The sequence below is a fragment of the Amphibalanus amphitrite genome, unplaced genomic scaffold (assembly GCF_019059575.1).
Source record: "Amphibalanus amphitrite isolate SeventyFive unplaced genomic scaffold, NRLGWU_Aamphi_draft 001103F_arrow, whole genome shotgun sequence".
NCBI lineage: Eukaryota > Metazoa > Arthropoda > Thecostraca > Balanomorpha > Balanidae > Amphibalanus > Amphibalanus amphitrite.
In genome coordinates this window covers 189,638-212,770 of record NW_024882597.1, presented here as the reverse complement: position 1 = coordinate 212,770, position 23,133 = coordinate 189,638, and the positions used below count along the sequence as shown (strand labels likewise).

At 50.0% G+C, this 23,133-nt stretch overlaps 2 protein-coding genes across 2 annotated transcripts in view; one reads left to right on the top strand and one right to left on the bottom strand.

The window, feature by feature from the left end:
* The first annotated feature begins 1,374 nt into the window (after nt 1-1,374).
* Nucleotides 1,375-2,536, top strand: LOC122370152 (adhesive plaque matrix protein-like). The gene is made up of 3 exons (XM_043345514.1): nt 1,375-1,415; nt 1,752-2,029; nt 2,200-2,536. Exons 1-3 carry the CDS (start codon nt 1,407-1,409, stop codon nt 2,483-2,485), a joined length of 573 nt encoding a protein of 190 aa, XP_043201449.1. The 5' UTR covers nt 1,375-1,406; the 3' UTR covers nt 2,486-2,536.
* Nucleotides 2,537-3,027: 491 nt separating this feature from the next.
* Nucleotides 3,028-23,133, bottom strand: part of LOC122370155 (diacylglycerol kinase 1-like) — a 43,204-nt gene continuing 23,098 nt past the window's right edge. Inside the window, exons 2-15 of the mRNA XM_043345517.1 lie at nt 19,652-19,770; nt 18,306-18,382; nt 17,907-18,029; nt 14,254-14,358; nt 13,726-13,996; nt 12,255-12,374; nt 9,289-9,338; nt 8,985-9,059; nt 8,585-8,704; nt 7,650-7,767; nt 7,199-7,404; nt 6,627-6,782; nt 6,163-6,292; nt 3,028-3,038 (exon numbers count right to left, since the gene is read on the bottom strand). Coding sequence (XP_043201452.1) covers nt 3,028-3,038; nt 6,163-6,292; nt 6,627-6,782; nt 7,199-7,404; nt 7,650-7,767; nt 8,585-8,704; nt 8,985-9,059; nt 9,289-9,338; nt 12,255-12,374; nt 13,726-13,996; nt 14,254-14,358; nt 17,907-18,029; nt 18,306-18,382; nt 19,652-19,715 — 1,626 coding nt within the window. The 5' untranslated portion in view covers nt 19,716-19,770. The remainder of the gene's footprint in view (nt 3,039-6,162; nt 6,293-6,626; nt 6,783-7,198; nt 7,405-7,649; nt 7,768-8,584; nt 8,705-8,984; nt 9,060-9,288; nt 9,339-12,254; nt 12,375-13,725; nt 13,997-14,253; nt 14,359-17,906; nt 18,030-18,305; nt 18,383-19,651; nt 19,771-23,133) is intronic.

Sequence of the window (23,133 nt, the reverse complement as noted above, 5' to 3'; positions counted from 1 at the left end):
AAGCCATCCACTTAGCAACTGGAGCATGCTTCTTTTTGGCCGCGGTCAGGCTTGTCAAGCAGGTTATGCGTCTCCCTCGCTGGCTTCGCTTGCTAATATAACCATAGCGATCTTATATACATAATGTATATAAGATCTCTATGAATATAACTGCATTCCACGCATAGTCGACTACAGAATGATGTTCCACTTTTCACAGGCAATTATCTGGAGTGGTAGGCTGTGCCGCCTCACACGGGCTGAGTTCACAAATTATAGCTTTGTCCCAATGCTCACAATCGACACGTTTAATTGCGTGATAAGCGGCACAACTTAGCGCTCAGGTCAACTGATAGCTTCTGAGGAGAGGAACATCATTCTGTAGTCGACTATACCTAGCTTCTTGCAGATCAGCTGTATAGGAGCTCTACAACAAAAACAATACCGAAAGCCCAGTTACGAAGCTCAAAACTGCACTCGATTCACAATTATTTCCTTTTGGTGGTTTGGACTAAAAGCGATAACGGACTAATCTTTCCTAAATTGATATGATAACAGAAGAGTGACTCGAGTCTTGACCGGTTACCGATAGAGCACAACCTTCAAGCTTAACAGCTAGGAGATGTCTTACGAACGATGATGGTCGTATCCCATTACATACGATCGAGAGTGATCGTACTTTTAATAGAAAAGATATGCTGTTAATTCCGGGACACTACAACGTGTATTGTGCAGTTGTTACGTAGAGCAAGGCGAACCGATTATCTTTCCCCTCAGAGCAATCAGTGCATATAAGCATTACCCTTACATGTGTATGCTGGCTCAGTGTCTCGTTCATTTAATCTCGCAAACTTTTGTTCCCTTACCTTACTGTCATCGCCCAGCACACGATCCAGTCTCATTCTCACTCCTTCTTCGATCACATCCAATTACATGATTTATTTTATAAATTTATTGTTTGCTGCTCTGAAGAACAGACTTGTTTCCTACATTTGTGCCCATCAGTATGGACGTTACCACCGCCATGTGCAAGTGTAGTCCACGAAACTGTCATTTCTAAGATAATGGATTATAGTGATGTTTGTATCCCAAACATCGCTGTAAACAAAATGTTTGCGAGGTTCAACTACCCCGCAAATTTGGAGTTTCTAGCCTGGCGACGTACGAGCTAATCGTTAGCGAGGGGTCGTATCCCCTCGCAGGCCTCAAGAGTTATGTGAAAGAGCCTGGCCGAACGGGAGGCTCAAAACCCACCAGCCCCCACTGTAACTCACAGTCTTCAAGTCAGCACGTTCCGGCACCGTGGTCAGTCACGGTCAGGGGGGCGTGACCGGCCGCGGGCCCGTCCCGCCTCACACCGCCACCTACTTAAGGCCACACCGACTGTGGGAGAGCATCAGTTCCACACCGATCCAACTCCAGACAACATGAAGCTGGTGAGTAGCTCTCGAATGAAACCGCCGTTTGAACAGCTGTGTTTCAGTCCTAGAGCGATGAAGTGGCAGAGTTGCTTCTGACTTAATCGCTCTATATCTTAGCTCATTGTTGATGTTTTTTTTAAAGTTTGTGGGCTGGATGTTGGAAGCCAATTACCTCTACCAGCAATAAATTATTTTTTCTTATCAATAATCAAGATAAGAAGAATGAACGCTGACTTTTTAAAAGCCGCTAAACCGATAATAGGACCCGCGGTACGTTCACGTTTTGCATTTGAAAGTCTCGATCGTCGTTAAGAAAAGAATCGTCTACACCTTGTGAACCTTCTTTTTCAGTTCATCGTCGCTGCTCTGGCCCTGGTGGCCGTCGCTGACCGGCCCCAGCCTTCCTACAGGCCCCGTCCTGCCTACTCTGCCCCGACCTACGCCGCCCCGACCTACGCTGCCCCGACCTACGCCCCGGCCCCGACCTACAAGCCCCAGCCCAAGTACGCTCCTGCCCCGTCCTACGGCCACTCGAGCTACAAGCCGATCGCTATCCTGGAGCAGGAGGACGTCCATCCCGGAGATGGCACCTACAGCTCCAAGTTCTCCACCGAGAACGGCATCTACAGGTCAGTGACAATCAAGTACGCTATGATAAGTAAACAATATCGCAAAAAATAAGCAAGAGCTGATATCGGAATTGTGAATATTTAGATAACTGTCATGTGGTTATAAATGTTTAATGATCTGTATTGAACTGAATGAATGCATAATTTCATTGGAGATTTTCTTCTTTCAGGTCCGAGACTGGCGTGCCAGTGCCCGGCTACGGCAAGAACGCCTACGGCGAGGCGGAGGACCTCTACCGCCAGGAGGGCTCCTGGAGCTACACCAACGGCTACGGCGAGGAGGTCAAGGTCGCCTTTGTCGCCGACGAGAACGGCTACCAGCCGTCCAGCGACATCCTGCCCACCCCGGTGCCCACCGAGTACCCGACCCCCGAGGTGGACCCCGCCTACGTCGAGCCCCAGCCCAGCTACGGCAAGCCCGCCTACCAGCCGGCTTACAAGCCCGCCTACAACTAAAATACTCCAACTGTAATTGTGCCGTGTGCCGTGATTTGTGCTTGCAAGTCCTGCTTGTTCAATATTTATTTATTTATGTAATGTGTCCGTTTGGTTGATGCTCAAAATATACAAAACATAACGATACAATTAAACCTGAGTGTGTTGAGGAGCATGTCTGGACAAATCCAGCAACAGACAGTTCTGACTTCCACTAAAAAGCAGCTTATAGGGAGATGGTTAAAAAGGATGCAAAAAGTTTTATGATGAAATAGGAATTATATAAAAGAGGACATGAAAGAAGAATATTCATTGTTACGCAAGCTGCCTGATGCTGGAACTTTCATGCGAAAACGGGTCCACGATTCTATACATATAGTGTGGGATATCATAACTATAATTATATAGTGCGGGATTCTTCGAAATTTCAGAATCTATTTTTCGTGTAATGGCACCTAGGCAATAAAAATGCGCGAATCTGCTGACATTCGATATGCGAATTTCCTCGACTAGCATTAAAAGTTGATATTTGACACTCGCTGCGAGCTCTCTCATGAGGAACGTTATTTCTTATCTGAGGCGATAAAGCGGTAAATTCATTCCGTGTGGGTGAGAGGCCCGAATTTTGTTAGGGAGCGACTATTGCACATTTTCGGTTGTTTGGGAGTTTGAGATGCAGGTAGTTAAAAAAATGTAAAACGGGCGTCATGGAACATGAATCATATCGCTATCTGATGCAAAATGAAATATTACGAATAAAAAGAGTCTTTGAATGGCTTACAATTTACAAATGAAAACATAGCTACAAGAAATTATCTTTTTTAGGCTCTAAGGGAGCCTAAAGGTTATTATCAAACTGCCTTAGAGTATAAAATCCTCCGAAGATTAATATTGGCGAAGATTGGTAGACACCCGCTGACGTCATCTGTCAAGGTCACCGATGTAAGCAAACGGCTAACCATTCTACCTCCTATATACGGCCTTGGGTACAAGTGCCCCAATACGTTCATTCATGACTTAACATGAATCTTTCCCGCAAACCACTTTCCATTGCAACTAGTCAGCTGGCTAAGCATGTCCCAGTTCCGGCATGGTGCGAACTGCGAAATGGTGTGTTGCAGTGCATGCTCCTGAAGTTGGCAGATGGCCTCTTGCCATCACAGCATTATATTTACGTCTAGCGTCGTGCTGAATAGCATGTCGTGGATGAGCTGATTGGGCCCAGCGTGGTTTACTTATGAGTAACCAAATCTGTATGCATTGAATAACATAAAAAATATGCACACAAGATTGTGTTTGATTCAGTTAACCCGCGCATGACTGGGGGGATGTTTTTCAGCAATATCTTCTAAACCGTTTGACGGATCAACACGAAACTTGCGGTACCCTCAGAGGCATCAATTTGACACCTTGTGTTACAATTTCAACTTTCCAGCTACCATTGTTTAGCCGGAAATGACGTCAGAGTGACGTCATGTCGGCCGATTTTCATGCAAAATACTGAATTACGGCAAACGCTCTCAAGAGCTCAGTTTTAAAGCTAGATCCATTTTCTTTGCATGAGTGGACTACAAATACACGTAGCTATCGAACTGCTATCTCGAAGTTTCGAAATTCTGAAAATTTTGAAAAATATGTATTTACAATTACAAAAAATATATTGTTTGATTTTTTCAAAAAGTTTTTAACTTTTCGCAAAAACCGGAATATATGTGATAGAACACACACTGATGAACTACATTTGCAAGTTTTAGCCCAATATCTTCAAAAATAGCCAAGTTATTCGCATTATTGTCAAAATTTCACAATTATGTTTTTCAAATCCATTTTTTCAGTACGTTTTTGACGTCGTACAGCAATATAAATGGCACCATCGTCAATCGTGTTCCTGAGCTCAAACTGCATCTGATAGGCACCTTTTTTGTTGAAAAATTCATTTTCAAAATTTGACCTTTTCTGACTGAAAGTGACCTGACCTCCGGTAAATTCAGCCGACAATGACCTCAAATGACACAGACGACACTATTTTCGAAATCTACGAGTAAAATGGACCATAAAACATGCGTCACGTGACCGATACATGATATACAATTTTCGTGACCTAGGATGACCTGACCTTGACCTTAAAAATTCGAAGTATAAGTTCGGTACCCTCAGGGTATCTAAGGCACCCGTCAAGGAGTGCGTAAACCAAAAATGAGCCTGATCGGACCGGCGGTCCGGCGGTCAGAGCCTAAATTGTGAACTAACAAAAATGGCGATAATTTTTACTTTGACCTGACCTGTGACGTCATCGGTGACCTCGAGGTTAATGAAAAAAGGTTTCGCTTCGACAGTTTTTCCAGGGCTATCAGACGCCGTTTGAATTTTGACGATCGGCCCAGTAGTTTCGGAGATAGGAGGGGGGCTCTGGAGAGCCCCCCCCCCCCCACAGTCACTCGCGTTATGGAAAATACCCCAGCGGTCATACGCGGGTTAACCATACGGGGGGGGTGTTTGAACACCCCCCCCCCCCCTTGTGGTTTTTTGCATATCATCTCAAAAACGGCGGCGCGGAGCGCCGCCGTTTTTGGTACACCTTATCATACATCAATTCTACACATGTTGTGGAAATTTCAGACCAAGGTCATTCAAGGTCAGGTCACCAGGTCACTTGAAGTCACCTCACCTCATAAAAAGTTTCAATGTCTGTCATAGCTACACCGAGTGACCGATCGCTTTGAAACTTTCAGCGATTGCTAAGAGCAATAGCATGTACAAAATGCATATCTCAGAATTTTGATATCGATGACCTAAGGTCAGGCCAATTTTGCGACCTCCCCATTAATAAGTCAATGGGAGAAAATTGAAATGCGCCTCTTTTGGACGAAAGACATTATAAACACTCCCAAACACCGAATTACAAGTGTTTTAGACACACTGAACATGAAAATGGTGTCCGTGACCCTTGTTTATGCCCTGAGGTCATCTTAGGTCACGAATGGTATCTAACAGTTTTTCGCAAATAACTTTTGATAGAGGCATGCTAGAGCGATGAAAACGCCTTAGATGTGTTCAGCTCGACGATACGGATCGACTGATATGCAACATGACCCTTTCCGGTCAGACCTTGACCTGAGGTCAAATTTTTCAAGTTGACCTTTCAAGGTCAAGTTATGGTTCATTCGATGCGTCTTGACGAGAGGAACACGATGCCGGTGAAAGTAAGCTCGTACAAGGCTTGGGTCAAAAGTTATTGCAGAAAAACTGTTTCCGAAAAAATCGGCTATTTTTGCAGTTTTTGCCCCCTGCAGGCAAAACCGTTGAAGTTAGGTCAAATCTGAGATAATTACTCAGAAAGGGCGTTAATAGGGCTATCGAATGCGCTTTTCCGCGGCGCTGTAGCTCTATTGGTTCCCGAGTTATGCGTTGGCTTCTTGGAAATTTTCGACATTCGACCTGGAAATCGGCAAAATTTTGCCTTCAATGACCTCTGGTGACCTGACCTTTGAGCTGACCAAAAAATTGACCGAAGTGATTTCGTCATTATTTTTGACGCTCTTTCGAACGCCGCCTTCCGCGTATCGCTACGTGGCCCAGGAGCCGAGTTACAAGGGGGGTATTCAACCCCCCCCCCCCAGCAGGGCGAGGAAATCCAGGACCCCCCGCCGGGCGCGGGTTAAAGGGTCCTGATGTGATGCTATCCAGTATGAGCTGACGCTGTCCAGATGGACTGACCTGAAGCTTTCGGAGTATCCTGGCGCCCTGTCGGCCACCGGACTTGGGGTTGACGAACACGATGAGAGGTTTACAGCCTTCCGGAGGGTTGATTTGGAACGACATTGGTCCCTGAAAATACAGTACACGATAAGGGTCCAAAACTTTTATCTTATCACATGCAAGCTGGAGGCGCTTTCAATCACAAGGTAATAGGGAGTGTGAACAGCCCAGGGCTATCAAAAACTGTAGCTAGGCTCATTTGACCATGACACTTAGCTCAAATGAAGTAATCAACGGCTGCCAACTAAGAGAAATGTGTCGGTAAGGGCAGTCAATACCAGTCTCAATACGTGCAAAGGCTCGACACAGCTACCCAAAAATAAGTAAGTACTGTAAGGTTCAAGAAATAAGTTTAAAAAGAAATGCGAACTTGCAGATGGGTGTTCGTCCCCTCTGCACTCACATGCACGTCTTCCTGGCGCGTGCTGCGCCGATCTCTGCTGACAGAACGCTGTCGGTCGAGCACGATCGGACAGATGGCAGTAGGTGGCAGCACGTGCGAGCGCAGCTCCCCCAGGTTACAGTCGGGCTTCACCTGAGAGGCGCATCGGTTGTGCAGCTGAAAACAGAGAGCAGGTCAGAGAACATCCAGGAGAGTGAGCCGCCTTTAGTAGCTAGGAAGGGGGAAAAGAGGAGGAGGGAAGCACCTTGTAACGGGAGCCGAAATCGCCAGCTGCAAAAGAGGCCACTGAGCGGCAGGCAGGGGCGGAAGTTGGGACGCAGTTCGGAGGCACGAACCATTGGAGACATTTGTGTGCTAGCGCAGATGCTAAAAGTTAAGATGTATGTGATATCTGTATTTTAGAGGTAAAAATGGCCAGTACTCAGCCAGCATAGCTGTTGCGTTTGCCGTTTAATAATATTCGCAAAACCTTGCATATGATCTTTTTCATAGGTTAAACTCAACATGACTTACAAATATAGTGCACTGGCACTTCATTTTAGGTAGTTTCTCTCCCCCATGCTGCTACTTACACTCATTTGACACCAGCGGCAGTGCAGACCCGTGATACCGTTGTACGCTTTTATCGTTTTCTTGCACTTGGAGCACTTGCCCACGCAGTTGCCTTCTACCCAGTGATGCAGCATGGTTTGCGGCGTCTTCTTGGACTTGACGTAGGTGGCGATGCATGACGCTGGTGCCCTCTGCACGCAGCGCTCGTGGACCGTGTACTTACAGACTGGGGAGCGGAAACCACTGGGTGTCAGAACGCCTCTCCATGCGGTGACACTGTATTCTGGGGCAATCAGAGAGCCGAACGGGGCCATAGCTGGCGCCAGGGTCACCTAGCACCAGTCGGGACAGAATATCAAAAGATTGCTGAAGTTCCGAAGATGACAGTACAAGCAATGAATCAATCAAAGCGTCTCCATACAATGCACAGGCGAGCAATACAATATCTTCAGCACCACGTTCAGTACTCACATACGCAGCAGAGACCCTTTTTGCCGAGTCCCATGAGCATTGTGAGACAGAGATTGCAGTAGGCCGGCCGGTTGAAGTGCTTCAGCCGCCACAGGTGGTTGCCGTCGTCCTTCACGTTCTGTGTAGAAAACAGGTGGTATTCGTGTCGGGCACGTACACAGGTGCTCTCGGGGGAGGCTGGTCGGCGGCCAACAGACATTCCTTCGCCCCCGCGCCCCTCCCGGCCGGTGGCGGCCTCGGGAATGTCGGAGGCGGCGGATTTTACACAGAGTGTCAGACAGGGCAGACGGCAAAGTGGGTGGTGCAGGACGCGGAACAGGTGTCTCAGGGAGGGGAGCAAGCACGTGACATTTAGAACTGGCCGCGGCAACGTTCAGAGGGAGAAAATTGCATAATTATTATTTATTACCAAACAAACATCGGAACCAAGCAGTCTAACTGTTATCACCACACAAGTACCAACAAATTGAGAAGGTAATCTCTTATAAGAAATATAATGCTAGCTGCTTGCTTTAAATGACGCATGACGCGATGAAACAAAAATGTAATAGCTCTACATATATCTACAATCACAAACAGTAAAATTGAAAACTACATCAAGCCTCCACTGAACAAAAACACTGAGTAATTACCATATCTTACCAATATGAATGGCATTACAGCTATATCAGAATGCATACTAAGGGCCGGCCGCCGGGACAATGCTAAAACATCGCTGGACGCAAGTTGTTTGTTACAAAAAAAGGAAAAAAGAAAAACGCCTTCACTGCACGCCACAGTAATATAAAAATGCGTACTCTCACGAGCTGGTCCATGCCCCATTTCCAAAGACAAAATAAAAACTCGGCCAAGCATGGATAAATTTTGTTGATAATTTCCTTCTTTAACTTGAATCTGTTCTGTTTCTCCGTCTCTGCTAATACCCCTCTACTCACGGCATCCAGTCCGAGCAGAACCAGTAGCGGTATGGTGGTCATGCCGCCCCTCATCCACTCGTCCAGCGACACAGTTCCATCGCCGTCGTAATCTATCTCTACCATCATATCTTGCAGAATCTGCCAACAGATTTGGTGAGGAGTCAGTACCAACCAATGCAGCCTTCAGCTGAGCCTTAGATATGCAGTGGTACATGCATCAATTCAAAACAAGTGATTCAGAGATGTTTGATACAAAGCATACGCATCAATTTCCTCAAATTCTGCTGACATCTGTTATAAGGACGAAATGAACTTTTAGAGAAAGACTGAAAGACAAAAAAAAAACAATTATCTAAGGCAATATATAAAAAGACCAGACCCCGCCAATCTAGGAAGCAAGATTGGGTTCGTAACTTACCGGCTTTAGTTCGGACACATCCCAGCCAAGGTATTCGGCAACCGCCATCATTTGGTTGACGATGCTATCCATCTCCTGAAGACAGCAACAATAAAAGAATGATGCTGTCATTGTTATTAAGTTGACGATGTAATAATCTCCTTCAGTTGCAATTCTCTTTCAACGAATTCCTTTCGGTTCAGCGATATGTCGATCAAGGAAGCTGACGAAACAAATAATAAAAGAAAGTCTGATCCCACCACATAATAAGCCATGGATACATTCGGTACAAGCGAAAAAAAAAAAAACACGTGGTAATACTTACATAGGTATCGAGTACGCCATTTCCATCACTATCATAGAGCCGAAACATGACTGTGGGAAACAGAGATGCACCATAATTGTCACCTGAACTTTTACGTCACTGAGATAACAAGACATTAAAGGGACCCTCCCACAGGGGCGTAGGCAGGGGGGGGCCACTGGGCCATGGCCCCCCCCCCTTGGGCGCCGAAGGCGCCCTTTGCGATTGGAGGGCGCCGAAGGCGCCCTCCAATCGCAAATGCAATTGTGATATAATCGAATCGAAAAACAATCGCGACTGGAGGGCGCCCTCCAATCGCGAATGTGTTTACAGGGAAAATACGGATGGAGGGCGCCCTCGGAGGACGCCCATTCCAAATACGCCCTCCAAATACGGTTGGAGGGCTCCCTCGGGCGCCCTCCAACCACATTTGTAGGCTGTAGCTCTCTAAGCGTAACGGTGGTCGCCTATGTAAGCCGCTGTCCTGTAAATAAGCGCCCTCTCACCCGAAGGCGCCCTCCTGTAGGTCGCCACCCTGCTACACATTGCCGCCCTTCTGCTGATCGGCGTCCTCATACTTATTGGCGCTCTTCTACCTATTGCGCCCTCATGTGAAATTTTGAAGGCCGCCTTTCTCCCTTTTGGCACCCTCTTGTTCAGTGCCGCCCTCCTACCTATTGGTTCCCTAGTCCTTCCTGTTGAATGCTAATCGGGGCCCTTCTCCTTTTGGCGCCCTCGTGTTGATCGCCGCCCTCCTAACCACTGGCACCCTCCTGTTGATCACCGCCCTCCTATCTACTGGCACCTTCCTGTTGACCAGCGCCCTCCGCACAGACGCCGTCCTGTTCGTGTCATCCTCTTGAGCAAAGGCGCCCTCCTCACCATTGCCACCCCCATTTTAATCGTCACCCTTCCGCTCATTGGCGACTTGCAGTTGATGACCGCCCTCCACCTATTGGCGACCTCTTGTTGATCGCCACCCTCCTATTGGTGCTCTCCTGTTCCTCGCCACCCTCTTACCTGGTGGCGCCCTCCTGTTGATTGTTGATCGGGGCCCTCCTACCTATTGGTGCCCTCCTGTTGATCGCTGCCCTTCTATCCATTGGCGCCCTCCTGCTGCTCGCCAACTTCCTACCTATCGGTGCCCTACTGTCGAAACTCGGGATGTTGATCGGGGCTCTTCTACCTATTAGCGCCCTCCTGTGGATCGCAGCCCTTCTACCTATTGGCAACATCCGTTGATCGCTGCCCTCCTATCATTTATTTACTCCTTTGGCATGTTCTTCAACTTAGTCGTTCTATTGCACATAGTTGATGTCTTGCCTGTGAAAACTGCCACAAATGAACGTGCATTCAGCACAATGAATGAAGTACCTATACCTACCAAAACTATCTACGCTCTACGATGCATAAAACACGTCTTTGGTCTTAACGGATTGATCCTACTTTACGTGCATCATGGCATCTATATGCATTACGATTAAGTATTGTCAACAGGTTCGGCCGCAACAGCAGGCATCTGAAGTTTCGGTGATTGAAACTGGTTATGTGGGTACACTGTATGCACCTGTGAGAAGGCTATGAAGGCTGGTCTGAGGTAATTTGGATGATGTTTACGCATCTCGCGCTCCGGTATCAATCCGATACGGTGATCTGGTGCGTAGATATGCCACCGCCAATAAACTTTTATACATCGACACCCATGAGCCAAGCTTTCTATACAGTTTGTGTGGCAGCGGCCCGACCAAACCTTAGGTATTTTTTATACCTTCAAATTTGGTAAAAGAGCGAGAGGAGCTTTGAACACTGATCGTATAAAAGGCGTGCCTAAAAAGCGGAGGAAAAGGTTGTTTTCAAAAATTTCGCGCGCCTTCGGCGCAGCATTTCAAGACCACTTGACCTTTTGTGACCTGGAGTATAAAGAATACACACGATGCAAAATCAATGCAGCACGACCTATACGAGGTTACGCAAAAAAAAAACTGGTGGCATGGTAAAAAACGCCTCCCAACCCCCCCCCCCCCGTTGAGTGATTTTTTATCTCGCGACCGTATGGCGCCCTCCTTGGGTGAGGTGGCGCCCTCCAAACCCTTGGCCCCCCCCTTCGCGATTTTCTAAATACGCCGCTGCCCTCCCACCTTCAAAAAAGTTAATGAATTGGCACGAAAGTGATGTCGCTCGATTCAGAAAGAGCGAAAACGAATATCTACCAAATTTCATCGAAAAATATTCACCGGTTTTCAAGATATTAGACTTTTACTTTTGTTTACTTTTTGGGATCTCCGCTGTTCCTAGCGACTTTATTTGAAAGTGCGGCATTTGTTGCGCGCAAAGCAGCATATACCACCGCGTGCTACCAAACGTTTTAGTAAAAGATTTTAAAATCGTTAGATCTCCGCTGACGTCACAAATTCTAAGGGGGCATACCAATGCACTAGCCCCTTAGAATCCGAAAACTGCAAGTTTGAAATTCCATATCTCCGAATTAAAGCATTTGTCGATGTTGTGAGTGCCCAAACCGGTATTTGCAGGCCATGGCCACCAATTTGGCTATCTCAACTCAAAACTAATGTTAAGGTGGGAGTGTCCCTTTAAACGGCTTATTTGTTTTTAACTTAGAACAGCAATCTAAGCACATATCAGCTGTTTATGGGTGGCTGTTTTGCTGCTGCTGAAAACTTGGCAAAACAAATAATGAAAGCCTTACGACTGGGCATGCAAAGAGATGTGCCTACAGATCTTAGGCACTCAGCTTTTGTCAACAAGCTGAAAACTGACATGTTACAATCTAGTAGGTAGCAGTAGGTAGCAGTAAAGTTTAGTAGGTAGGTAGCAGTAAAGAGCGAGCTTGAGAACCAGATTGATCTATTGATAATTCCTTCACGATCCCCCCCCCCCCCCGGATAAACTGCCGAAGCGTGCGAGCACTGAAAGCCCCTCTGCAGCTCTTTGAAGTGGTGGAATGTCAGATAGCTGTTAGTACTTACATTCTAGTTTATCTTCTGGTCGTCCTCCCTCCAGAAGAGACAGGTAGCACACAATATCTTTTACTTGGACCCGCACATTTTGAATATCAATAGCACTGCACTTTCTGATCACTTTTTTATCTGCAAAAGAACGAGACATTAGTTAAAGAAATGACTCTCCACATTAGGTGGTATGTAGGGGAGAGTGGGGCAAAGCGGCCACCCGGGGCAAAGCGGCCACCCATCGTTTTAGCCCTTCATAGCTGGCGTCAGTTCCAATTTATGGTTTCCAATTATACTTCTCTTCACGGTCGTTCGAATGAGCCAGACCGGGGTTTCAAGCCCATCACCATTGTTCTGTAAAACACGGAAAAGCATTTCTTGCCAGGTTAGCAACTATGTTTACAATTTTTAAATGTTATGTTATTCCATAACCATTTGGAATTTTTATAAGCGTCCTTGTCCATGCATTGCATGGTTATCGTACATGTATTTTACCAATTTTAATGTTTTTTACCCCACTAATAGCTAAGCTGGAATATGTTTGTCTCGGACGGTATGCGCGGGGCAAAGTGGCCGGGGCAAAGTGGCCACCCGCCAATTGGCCATAAGTTGCTTCCATCTGGATAAAAAACATTATTTATATTCAAATGTGTCGTCATGCATTCATCTTGGCCACTTTTCAGTTGCATGAGTTACCAAATAATGCAATTAAATGTTTTTTTTTTTTCATGAAAATCCTTTCTTTGTTTACCTACAGGTGGAAGATGATAAAGTAAACATCCACCCTCGCTTAACCTTGTCACCATCAAATACCCTAGTCGTACACGAGGCAACTATTTTGCTTCTCATATCGGGACTTGAGAAGACGCCGGTGGCCGCTTTGCCCCAGGGTATGGGGCAAAGTGGCCAATATGCATAGGTTTAAAGTTTTGTCAATATCTTTCATGTGTGAACGCCTTTGGAAATAAAACGCAGTTGAAATAAAAGGCAACTGAATAGGGATTACATTGGTATAGAAAGATTCTTTCCAAGTTTAAAAATCAAGCGTTGGCATCGTGAGAAGCGTTAGGGTGGCCGCTTTGCCCCACTCTCCCCTATGTACAAACATAGGTCTAGGCTTCACATTCAACGGCCGCCTGTAACATCTGTTCGCCAGAGCGTTATTCCACCTGTCACTTGTGCTTGCTCCCTGATGAGTGACTCATCCACCCGCGGCACCACTTCCAAGCCCCATTCCCATCCTTCTTCTGACCGAGGTCTGTCTCAACCTGTATCATGCGCCTGGCAGCAACCTATTCCATTGTGACAGTTCCCTATCCGCAACCTACCTGTGCCGGCACCTGTCTCCTGTTCACTACGTTCATCCACAGTCCATACTTCCATTCCCTTGTCCGCTACCCACCTCCACATCCACGTCAACCTACCCCTTCCACCACGTCCCCCCCCCCCACAGCCCACACACACACACCTTTCCCTGTCCGGTACCCACCTCCGCCGGCCGGGTTGACCAGCAGCGAGTTGTTGGACTTCCTGGACGAGTTGCGCGACACCTGGCTGTGCGACGGTGACGAGTCGCTGCTGCGCTCCGTCACTCCCGGAGAGGTGACGGTGAACATGGGGTGCACAGAGGCGCCCAGGCTGCCCGTGCGGGTCCGCTGCGACGGCTCGGCGGACTCCGAGGAGCGGTGGTGGGTCAGGCCGTGCTGCAGCCGACCCGTCAGGCCGTGCAGACGCTCCGCCAGGCTGGTCGGCTTGTCCTCCTGCCGGGGACGGCGGGAAGAGGGCGTCAGACGCCTCCGGGCTCCGGGGTACTTACCGGTCCGATCACCGCGAGACCAGCAGGACGTGAGAGCCGAGAGGCTGACGAAGCTTTGAGAGCGTTGAATACTGAAAACGTGCATGTGGAAAAGGTGAAAAAAAAATATTGGAAAAGGTGAAGGTGATTCATGGTCATGAAATGCACAGATCGGTTCAACAATGACGGGGCATTCAAATATCGAGTAGTTATCCAGCCCACCTTTTCGCTGACGGAGTTTGTTTGCGCCAGGTTCGTCACGGAGCCGGTCTGATTGTGCGCCGTGATCGCCGCGCAGGCAGTGGCCGAACTGAGCACGGCCATCTCCTGCAGAATGACAATGACGTCAGACATTAGATTGTTGTAAGCACTGCAAAACTGGCTAACGGAATCGTGGTGCATGACGAAGAACCGCATCACTTTGAAACATATAGCACGCCGTGCAGATAGTAGCTGCCACCGCAAACAGGAGACAATGATCTTTGGTGACGTCAAATGCGCATTGCAAGTGGATTTTAGGATATTTATAAATTCAGATGAGATAACGATAACCAAAGCAAAACATTTAGACGCAGCACACAAAACGACAGCAGTTTAAACAAAAAATCGATGTTTTCGGGTCCGCCGTCTGGGTGTTCCGTGGCCGGCTGTCTTGGCGTTTCGGGGCACGTTCGACCACAAACGCGTCCCGCGGGGAAATGGGTGGATTCGAGCCAACCCAAACAGGCCGACCTCGCACGTGGCGCGGACATCACCGGAGCACCACGCACCGCTCACGCTGGCCGCCCGCCAAAACGTCTCATTAGTGGTTCCGGCGCCGCCGACCCGCGTCCATGGGTCCGGTTCGGGCCGACCGCGCAGGAAAACACACCCGGTGCAGGGTTATCAAAGAGCAAACAAAATGAGGGAATTTCATTTCGACGGGGTCTGATGCTACCAACCCATAGCTATTTTCCTAAGCACCCATCACTGTATATTTAGAAATGGAATTGAAAAATATGAATTTTAGAAATCAAATGTTTTCGATGTTGAGGCCAACAGAACATAAAGGAACAAGGTCGTGGACCCACAATCGTCGAGCTAGATATCCACATGATGGCGGCTCCATGGTGTATGGGTGTCGGTGCGGCGGGGGCGTGGGTGTCTGTGCGGCGAGAAGTTTGTGTCGATGTGGGGGAGGCGTGGCGCGAGAACACCATCAGCGGCGGTCCGTGGCGCTGCGGCGCGGTGCTGCGGCGCGCCGGGCCAGCTCTGCATGACCTGCCCCGCGGCGGCGACCCATTCCGTTTTCCGCGTCATTAGACTCGCGCGTGGGGTCCGCGGGGGTCGGACAGGCCGCACCGGCGCCTCCACCGCCGTCCGACAGACCCCAACGCCCCACGAATAGCGCTCATTCATATTCGCGGCGCAAACATTAGCTGACGGCAAAACAATGGGGCGGGGTGGCCGGAGGCGGACGGAACGTTGCGGCTGCACTGTGCGAAGGATCGTCGTGGCATCGAGGACAGTAAGTCGCCATTGACGAGAGCGGTCAGTTTAAACGATTGTCCCGTCAGTACCTAACCCACTAGCCAGATGTCCCGTCAGCAACCCACCAGCAGACTGTCCCGTCACTAACCTACCGACTGCCTGTCCCAGTCATCAACTCACAAGTGCCCCGCGCAACCCTTTGGCCGATTCCTGCAGTTAACACACCCTCTTCATGGGTCTTCCCACAACAGAGCTCAGTCCCAATGTTTGTGGAAAATTTACAGACGGGTCCATTGGCCAAACGTTTTGTAAACGCTGGAATAATGGTGCCATTCCTCTAAAAGAGGCGCCCGCCATGGCTTTGGCTGATATTTGCAGGGGCGGATCCAAGGGGGGGTCACATGGGTCATGGCCCCCCCTTGAGGCCCGGGGGCCCAAAGACCTTCCAGGGGCACCACCGGCCTATCAGGGGTATCACAGTCCTGACAGGGGCACCACAGGACCGCCAGGGGCACCACAGGCCTAGCAGGGACACCACGGGCCTGGTGCCCCTGGGCCCTGACAGGACTGTAACGCCCCTGACAAGCCTGAAGTGTCCCCGGCAGGCACGTGGTGCCCCTGACAGGCCTGAGGCGCCCCTGCAAGGCCGGTGGTGCCCCTGGCAGGCCTGTGGTGTCCATGGCAGGCCTGTGGTGCCCTTGCTAGGCCTCTGGTGCCCCTGACAGGCTTGTAATGCCCCTGGAAGGACTGTGGTGCCCCTGGGCCCTGACAAGTCTGAGGTGCCCCTGACAGGCCAGAGGTGCCTTTGCTAGGCCTGCGGTGCCCCTGGCAGGCCTCTGGTGCCCCTGACAGGCTTGCGGTGCCCTTGGAAGGACTGTGGTGTCCCTGGGCCCCGACAAGCCTGAGGTGCCCCTGGCAGGCCCGTGGTGCCCTTGTTAGGCCTGTGGTGCCCCTGGCAGGCCTCTGGTGCCCTTGCTAGGCCGCTGGTGCCCCTGGCAGGCCTCTGGTGCCCTTGCTAGGCCGCTGGTGCCCCTGGCAGGCCTCTGGTGCCCCTGCGCCCGGAGAGGACTGGTGCCCCTGAAAAGTCTGAAGTGCCCCTCGGCAGGCCCGTCGTGCCCCTGACAGGCCCAAGGTGCCCCTGCGAGGCCGGTGGTGCCCCTGGCAGGCCTCTGGTGCCCCTGGCAGGTCTGTGGTGCCCCTGGCAGGTCTGTGGCGCCCCTGGCAGACCTGTGTTGACTGGTGCCCCTGCTAGGTCGCTGGTGCCCCTCACAGACCTGTGGTGCCGCTGGGCCTTGACAAGCCTGAGATGCCTGGCTATGACAGGCTCGTGGTGCCCCTGATAGACCAGTGGTGCCCTTGCTAGGCCTGTAGTGCCCCTGGCAGGCCTTTGGTGCCCCTGCTACCCCTGCGCCCTGAGAGGACTATGGTGCCCCTGAAAAGCCTGAAGTGCCTCTCGACAGGCCCGTGGTGCCCCTGGGTCCTGACAGGCCCAAGTTACCCCTGCGAGGTCGGTGGTGCTCCTGGCAGGCCTCTGGTGCCCCTGGCAGGTCTGTGGTGCCCCTGGCAGGCCTGTGTTGACTGGTGCCCCTGCTAGGCCGCTGGTGCCCCTCACAGGCCTGCGGTGCCCCTGGAAGGACTGTGGTGCCCCTGCCCCTAGGGGTGCTCATGGGCCCAACAGGCCCGTTGTGCCCCTGACAGGCCTGTCGTGTATACTTGCTAGACCTGTGGTGCCCCTGCTTCCTGGCAGGCCTGTGGTGCCCCTGGCGGGCCTGTGGCGCCCCTACAAGGCCGTAGGTGCCCCTGACAGGTTTGTGGTGTCCCTGGAAGGACTTTGGTGCCCCTGACAAGCCTGAAGTGTCAAGGACAGACCCTTTAGACGCCAGGGTCAAGTTCGTCGGACTGACAACGATTTGCTTACCTGATAACGTTCCTGGTAAGTGGTAAGTACTCATTATTCAGCGTCCACAACATATATACACATAGCACATTCATATATACTTGCTTACAATTGGTAAATGTGGTTGTGGCTAAGAGGTAAGATACTGACTAAAAATAAAAAATAAAAATAAAAAACAGAAAATGGGGGCACCACCAAAATGAAGTGGACGAAATCCGTTGAGTTTTTAATTTTGGGTATAGGTAGGGGCACCACTTCGATTCATGACCCTCCCCTTGGAGTTTTCCTGGATCCGCCCCTGGATATTTGACACACAAGGAATCAACTTCACACTGAGCCGTTGGTTTGAGTTTGAGCCTAATGCTCCTAAATATTGTGAGCTAGTTGCCAATTATTTGAAATAGAAACGTAAAAAATGTACACTTGATCTCTGGATGTGCAATGCATTGTGCAACGTGCTGCGATAACACGGTGACACGGTAACGGTGACGGCGGGTGAGACACACACCTTGATGGCGCTCCGGGACGGTCGGCGAACGAAGCTGAGGAACAGGTGGCGGCACAGCTCCTCCGGTGTCTCTTGCTCCAGAAACGTGTCCATAAACACCTTGAAGCCTTCGACGTCGATGTCCTGAAAATGACGAGCGTTTTAATATAATATGCAGGTTTCCTTGTGTTTCTCGGATACCGATATTATCACATGAGAATACACTTCTTATCAATAGAGTCTGGGATATTTTATGCATGAATCAGACGGTCATTGAACTGAGCGACGTCCTTCCAAGTTCCACCGTCCTGGTGGTTGGACAAAGGTTCACACCGTCTGGCTGACAATTGTACATTCTATACTTATCCACTATCCAGTCCCGCTGCAGTATTTGGACAGCGAGCTGTCCTTTCAACTTACCCCGTCCGGCTGGTACTTGGACAGGGGGCCGTCCTTGCCGAATTCCTCCAGGACATCCTTTAGTTTTTTGGACGAGTCTGCAGCGAAAACAAAAATGAAGATCAGTTGTACATCACACAACCAACATTCCACTTCCAATTTTCATTGATAACCGAACTTATTGCAATCAACCCTGAAAGCGCGTGCCGCGTGGTGGCCAAGCCGCGCCCTGCACTCCATTCAGCGCTCCGTCCGTCTGTCTACCCCTCGCCCGCGGCCGACCGGCCGGTCAAGGTCAGCTGAAGGACTTTGTCCCCTAGGCAGTAGACTGGCCCGCTGTTGCTAAGCGGCGGACAGCAGCCGGCGATCGCCGACTCGGGGGCGGGACAACCGGCGATATCCTATTAGCATACATTTTCAAAGGTGATCAATTACATGTAGGAACATACTCGGCACAGTCTGACGTGCGACCATTAGAAATGCATTTGCAAACTGAGATGTGTTTTATTGCCAATATGCTTGGTGAATATGCTGCGGTGGAATTGATTGATAGCGGTAAATCATTCGTGTACCAGTGACGTCACAACACGGCTTCGACGCCCAAAAATAGCCGTGCATTTTCATGATGTGTAACATTATCATTGACGGGCTCATACAGATCAGCATCTTACGATTCACGAGTGAGAGAGCTGGGCTGTTCATAGCTAATTGTGTGATCAATTGTTGGCGTTCATTTCATGGACGTCAAATGAGGAAAAGCACTCATACGAGTACGTATAACAACTATGGGTTATTCAGGATATAACATATCTGATATTCAATCTGTTTGTACGTTTTATTAATAAGGATTCTGGCTATGTTTTCAATAATGACACTTCACGTCTCTCTCACACGCAGTATAGGAAACCTACGATGCCTACAGACGAAACAACTCTGATAAAAGTCCGGATTTTCCGGTAATGATGGAGTGTATTAGGTACGTCCACATACACAAGCATCTGCTCTCCTTTGTTCCCGATCGTAATATGCGGATTGGGGAATCGATATTTCAGCCCGCACCCTGCCGAGGGAAACAAAGAGGACCAAACGGTGCCGTGTTTAGGGTTTCGATCAATACTTGGTCCAAACACAGAGCTGACGTAAAATGCCAAAAATAGGTGCACATTAGACTTCGAGATAGTTCGGGCAGAAGTGTTTGTTGATATGCCAATTATGCCTTAACGATGCTTTAAAGGTGCCGCCTTTACTGCTCGGGTTGTGTTTGGTGAAAGCTGTTGCTTGTATACATATAGTTGCATCCTTGGTATGGCAGTGACAGCTGGATGGAAAGTGACTGGCTGAAAGTTGAAAGACGACATCTCACTCACAGGTGGCCATGTCCTGGAGCTGCTGAAACTCGGCGGGGGAGAGTTTCTCCCATCGTAGCGCCATGGTGAGCCGCGGCCGAGGGGCTCCGGCTCCGCTGATGGCTTCACGGGCCCGCCTCCTGGAGCAAACCGAGCGAGACACACGCACTCAGAGCCGGCACAGCGGATGGTTAAACACATCGTCACTGTCACACACATTGGTGACAGAAACTGTATGAAAACCGCCAAGCACTAACAAACACAAACACTTCTCTGAGCTGGAAAAATGTAAAAATGTCGGCGTCTGAAGGTTTGTCCGTTAAAATAACCACATTGAAACTAAGATAACCATGCGATGAAATTCAGACTGTTTGACTGATGGAACTGGCAGTAAACCTCAGAGTGAGAGGCTCCGATACTACGAAATGGCAGTAACACAACAGTCGATTTCGTTATGCACATAGGATACCTTTCAAGCGATCAGGGAAAATGGGAAAGAAAGTAAGACATTTGTGTATGCAGTTACGAATAATTCGAACCAACTGTCTGATAAGAAAAAGAAAAGCTTGTTCATCTGCGTGAAAAATAAACAAATGAAAATGCTGAGGGAATGCTTAGGTATTAATGCGGTTGTTACGGAATTTAGTGAACGCTTCTCTTGCAGCGATTCAACGACTATTTTTTAGCAGTGGTTTAGTGTTTATACGTCCGTGGTGACGTGGCCTGAGAAATGTGATGTGGTGCGCAGGAATCGTCTGATTCAATATATACGCATTGAAATGGCTTGAGCCACGTGTCTCCAGGTCTGTGTCGGAGATTTTTCGGATTTATTTGAGAGTTGAGAGTTGAGTCAAGTTGAATTGTCAACATTTTGGTGCCGAAACTGCCCGGGAATATTTACTGAGTTGTTCTTTCCCGTTTCCAGTCTGATATCGAGTATGGCGGAGATAGAGCGCTTGAAGCGTTCGAGGAACGCCGCCCGAGGGTGGCTGAATCGTGCAGGCGAGTCCCTGAGCGCCGCGCTGACAAGCAAAGATGCAAAGCAAAGTGACGCACAGACAAGCAAAGATGTGGATCTTTTTGAACTGGAAACCATGCTTGCTCTCTTTGATAGGAGGATGTGTAACTTTGAAGCCGCGCAGACGGCTCTTGAGTCGGAACAATCTGAGGAGGACACCCTGTCCGACCAGTCTTCAGGGTCGTTGGACCAGTTGATCATGTTGAGAGCGAGGGCCATGAAACTGCTGGCAGTCCACCAAGCAGCACCAGCTTCTGGTGCTGGGATCCGAGGTGAGACCCCCAAGCTACCGAGGTTGGACCTGCCCCGTTTCTCTGGAAAACCCCAAGATTGGCCTGCATTTTGGGAGGCGTTTTGTGTCGCAGTACATGATTCGAAGTTAGCAGATGTCACAAAGCTCACCTATCTGAGAACGTTGCTGGATGGTGAGGCGAAGAGATGCGTGGAGGGGCTCGCATTGAGTAGCGAGAGTTACAAGATAACATGTGATCTTCTGCAAGAGCGGTTTGGACGCAAGGATTTAATAATATTTTCTCATGTGCAAGCTCTCCTCAACCTTGATCCTATTCCTTTGGACAAGCTCCGTGACCTAGTAGATATCCTCCTCATCCACATCAGAAGCCTGGAAGCCCTCGGCATTACAGGAGAGTCCTATGGTGTCCTTCTAAATCCTATCATCCTTTCCCGACTACCCAATGCTGTCCGCCTGGAGTGGGCCCGTGAAGCCGAGGAGAAGGAGGCTGATCTTGATCATCTCATCGGGTTCCTGACGAGGGAGGTGGAGCGGCGAGGTCGCTCTGGTGTCTACGTGGGACTGGCTGGTGCTGGAGCATCATCTTCATCTTCACGAGCCAGTGGTGCCGGCGCTTCTTCACGGGCTGGTGGTGCCGGAGTCCCCGCTCGGGCTGGCAGTGCCGGCGGTTCTTCATCTTCGAGAGGTGGGGGCAGCCACCCTGCTGTCACTAGCCGGCGCCCGTCTGTGTACACGGAGTCGCGGGGCACCGGCCCTGGTCTACCCTCCGGGGCAGCTCTGCACTCATCTGAGCTTAAGTGCTCTTTCTGCGGTAAGGGACATGTCTCTGAGAGATGTAGAGTGTTCCAGCGTCTGAATCTCCGTCAGAGATTTCAGAAGCTTCGTGAGTTGTACGCATGCTTCTCATGCCTTGAGGTGGGCCATCGGGCCACTGATTGTGGTAGGATGTGTGATCGTTGTGGAGGTAACCATCACCCATTGTTGTGCATGGGTAAGAGTGTCGGAGTGCCATCCCGTGTAGAGGTAGGTGGTGTGGAGAGGGAGCAGACAGCTGCTCTGCCTCAGTCTGACTCTAGTCAGACTCAGAGTCTCAGTGTGGTGGCTGATGCAGCCCCGGAGGGAGGGCCCCAGGGGGGTGGAGGTGCGTCACTGTCATGTGATGGAGATAAGAAGTGTTCTGTGCTCCCTGTAGCAAGGGTGCTGGTGCAGGGTCACGGGGGGAGTCTTGTTGAGGCCAACCTTCTGTTGGATTCTGGCTCAGACACTACTTACGTGAGCAGTGCGCTTGTGCGCAAGGTGCAGCCGCGTTGGTGTGGCTCCACGGAGGTGGGGTATGCAGTGTTCGGAGGAGGAAAGGTTCCCAGAGCCACCCGTGACGTGTATGAGCTGAGTGTGAGTGGTTCACATGGTTCTGTATCTGCCCCTCAGAACCTCAGAGCTGTGGCGGTTCCAGCCATATGTGCCCCCCTCGCGCGTCCACTTCTGCCGGCCTCTGTTCTGGATCAGCTTGATGGTGTAGTCCTGGCTGACCCGCTAGAGAGTGAGAGTCTGCACATCGACATTCTGGTCGGTGTTGATCAGTTCTGGCAACTGGTAAGTGGGGAGACGCGAGTACTGCGAGAGGGTATGGTGGCTCAGAGAACTGTGTTCGGCTGGGTGCTGAGCGGTCAGGTGAGTGGCGTAGATGACCACAAGGGTGGATGTCAGCTCCTGTGTCTGGGTGACATACATGAGTCGGCGCTGCGCCGTCTGTGGTCACTGGAGGGAGTAGGTGTGACGGATGTGACCACTGGTGATGAGTCTGATGTGATGACCACGTTCGAGTCCACTGTGGAACGATCAGCTGATGGTCGTTATGTGGTGAAACTGCCATGGAAGGAGGGTGCAGTTGACCTGTTGCAGGATAACCGAGCTAGTGCTGAGAAGCGGCTGACTGGTCTGGGACGTAAGCTGGAGCGGGACCCTGACCTGCGTGCCTGTTATGATGGTGCCCTGTGTGAGATGGAGGGGGCTGGGGTGATTACAGAGGTGCCTGTGGAGGAGCTGGTAACCCAGAACCCTACATTTTACCTGCCCCACCGTCCGGTAGTCAAGGAGAGCAGCACCTCTACTAAAGTCCGCCCAGTGTTCGATGCGTCCGCTCGTGGGCCTAACGGTGTCTCTTTGAACGATTGCTTGGAGGTGGGACCCTGCCTCCTGCCTAACCTGCTGGAGGTTCTCCTGCGTTTCAGG

Bases quoted from the DNA above. Each gene is read 5' to 3' on its own strand.
- LOC122370152 (XM_043345514.1), top strand. The intron at 2,030-2,199 runs GTCAGTGACAAT...TTCTTCTTTCAG, and splicing joins ACCGAGAACGGCATCTACAG to GTCCGAGACTGGCGTGCCAG.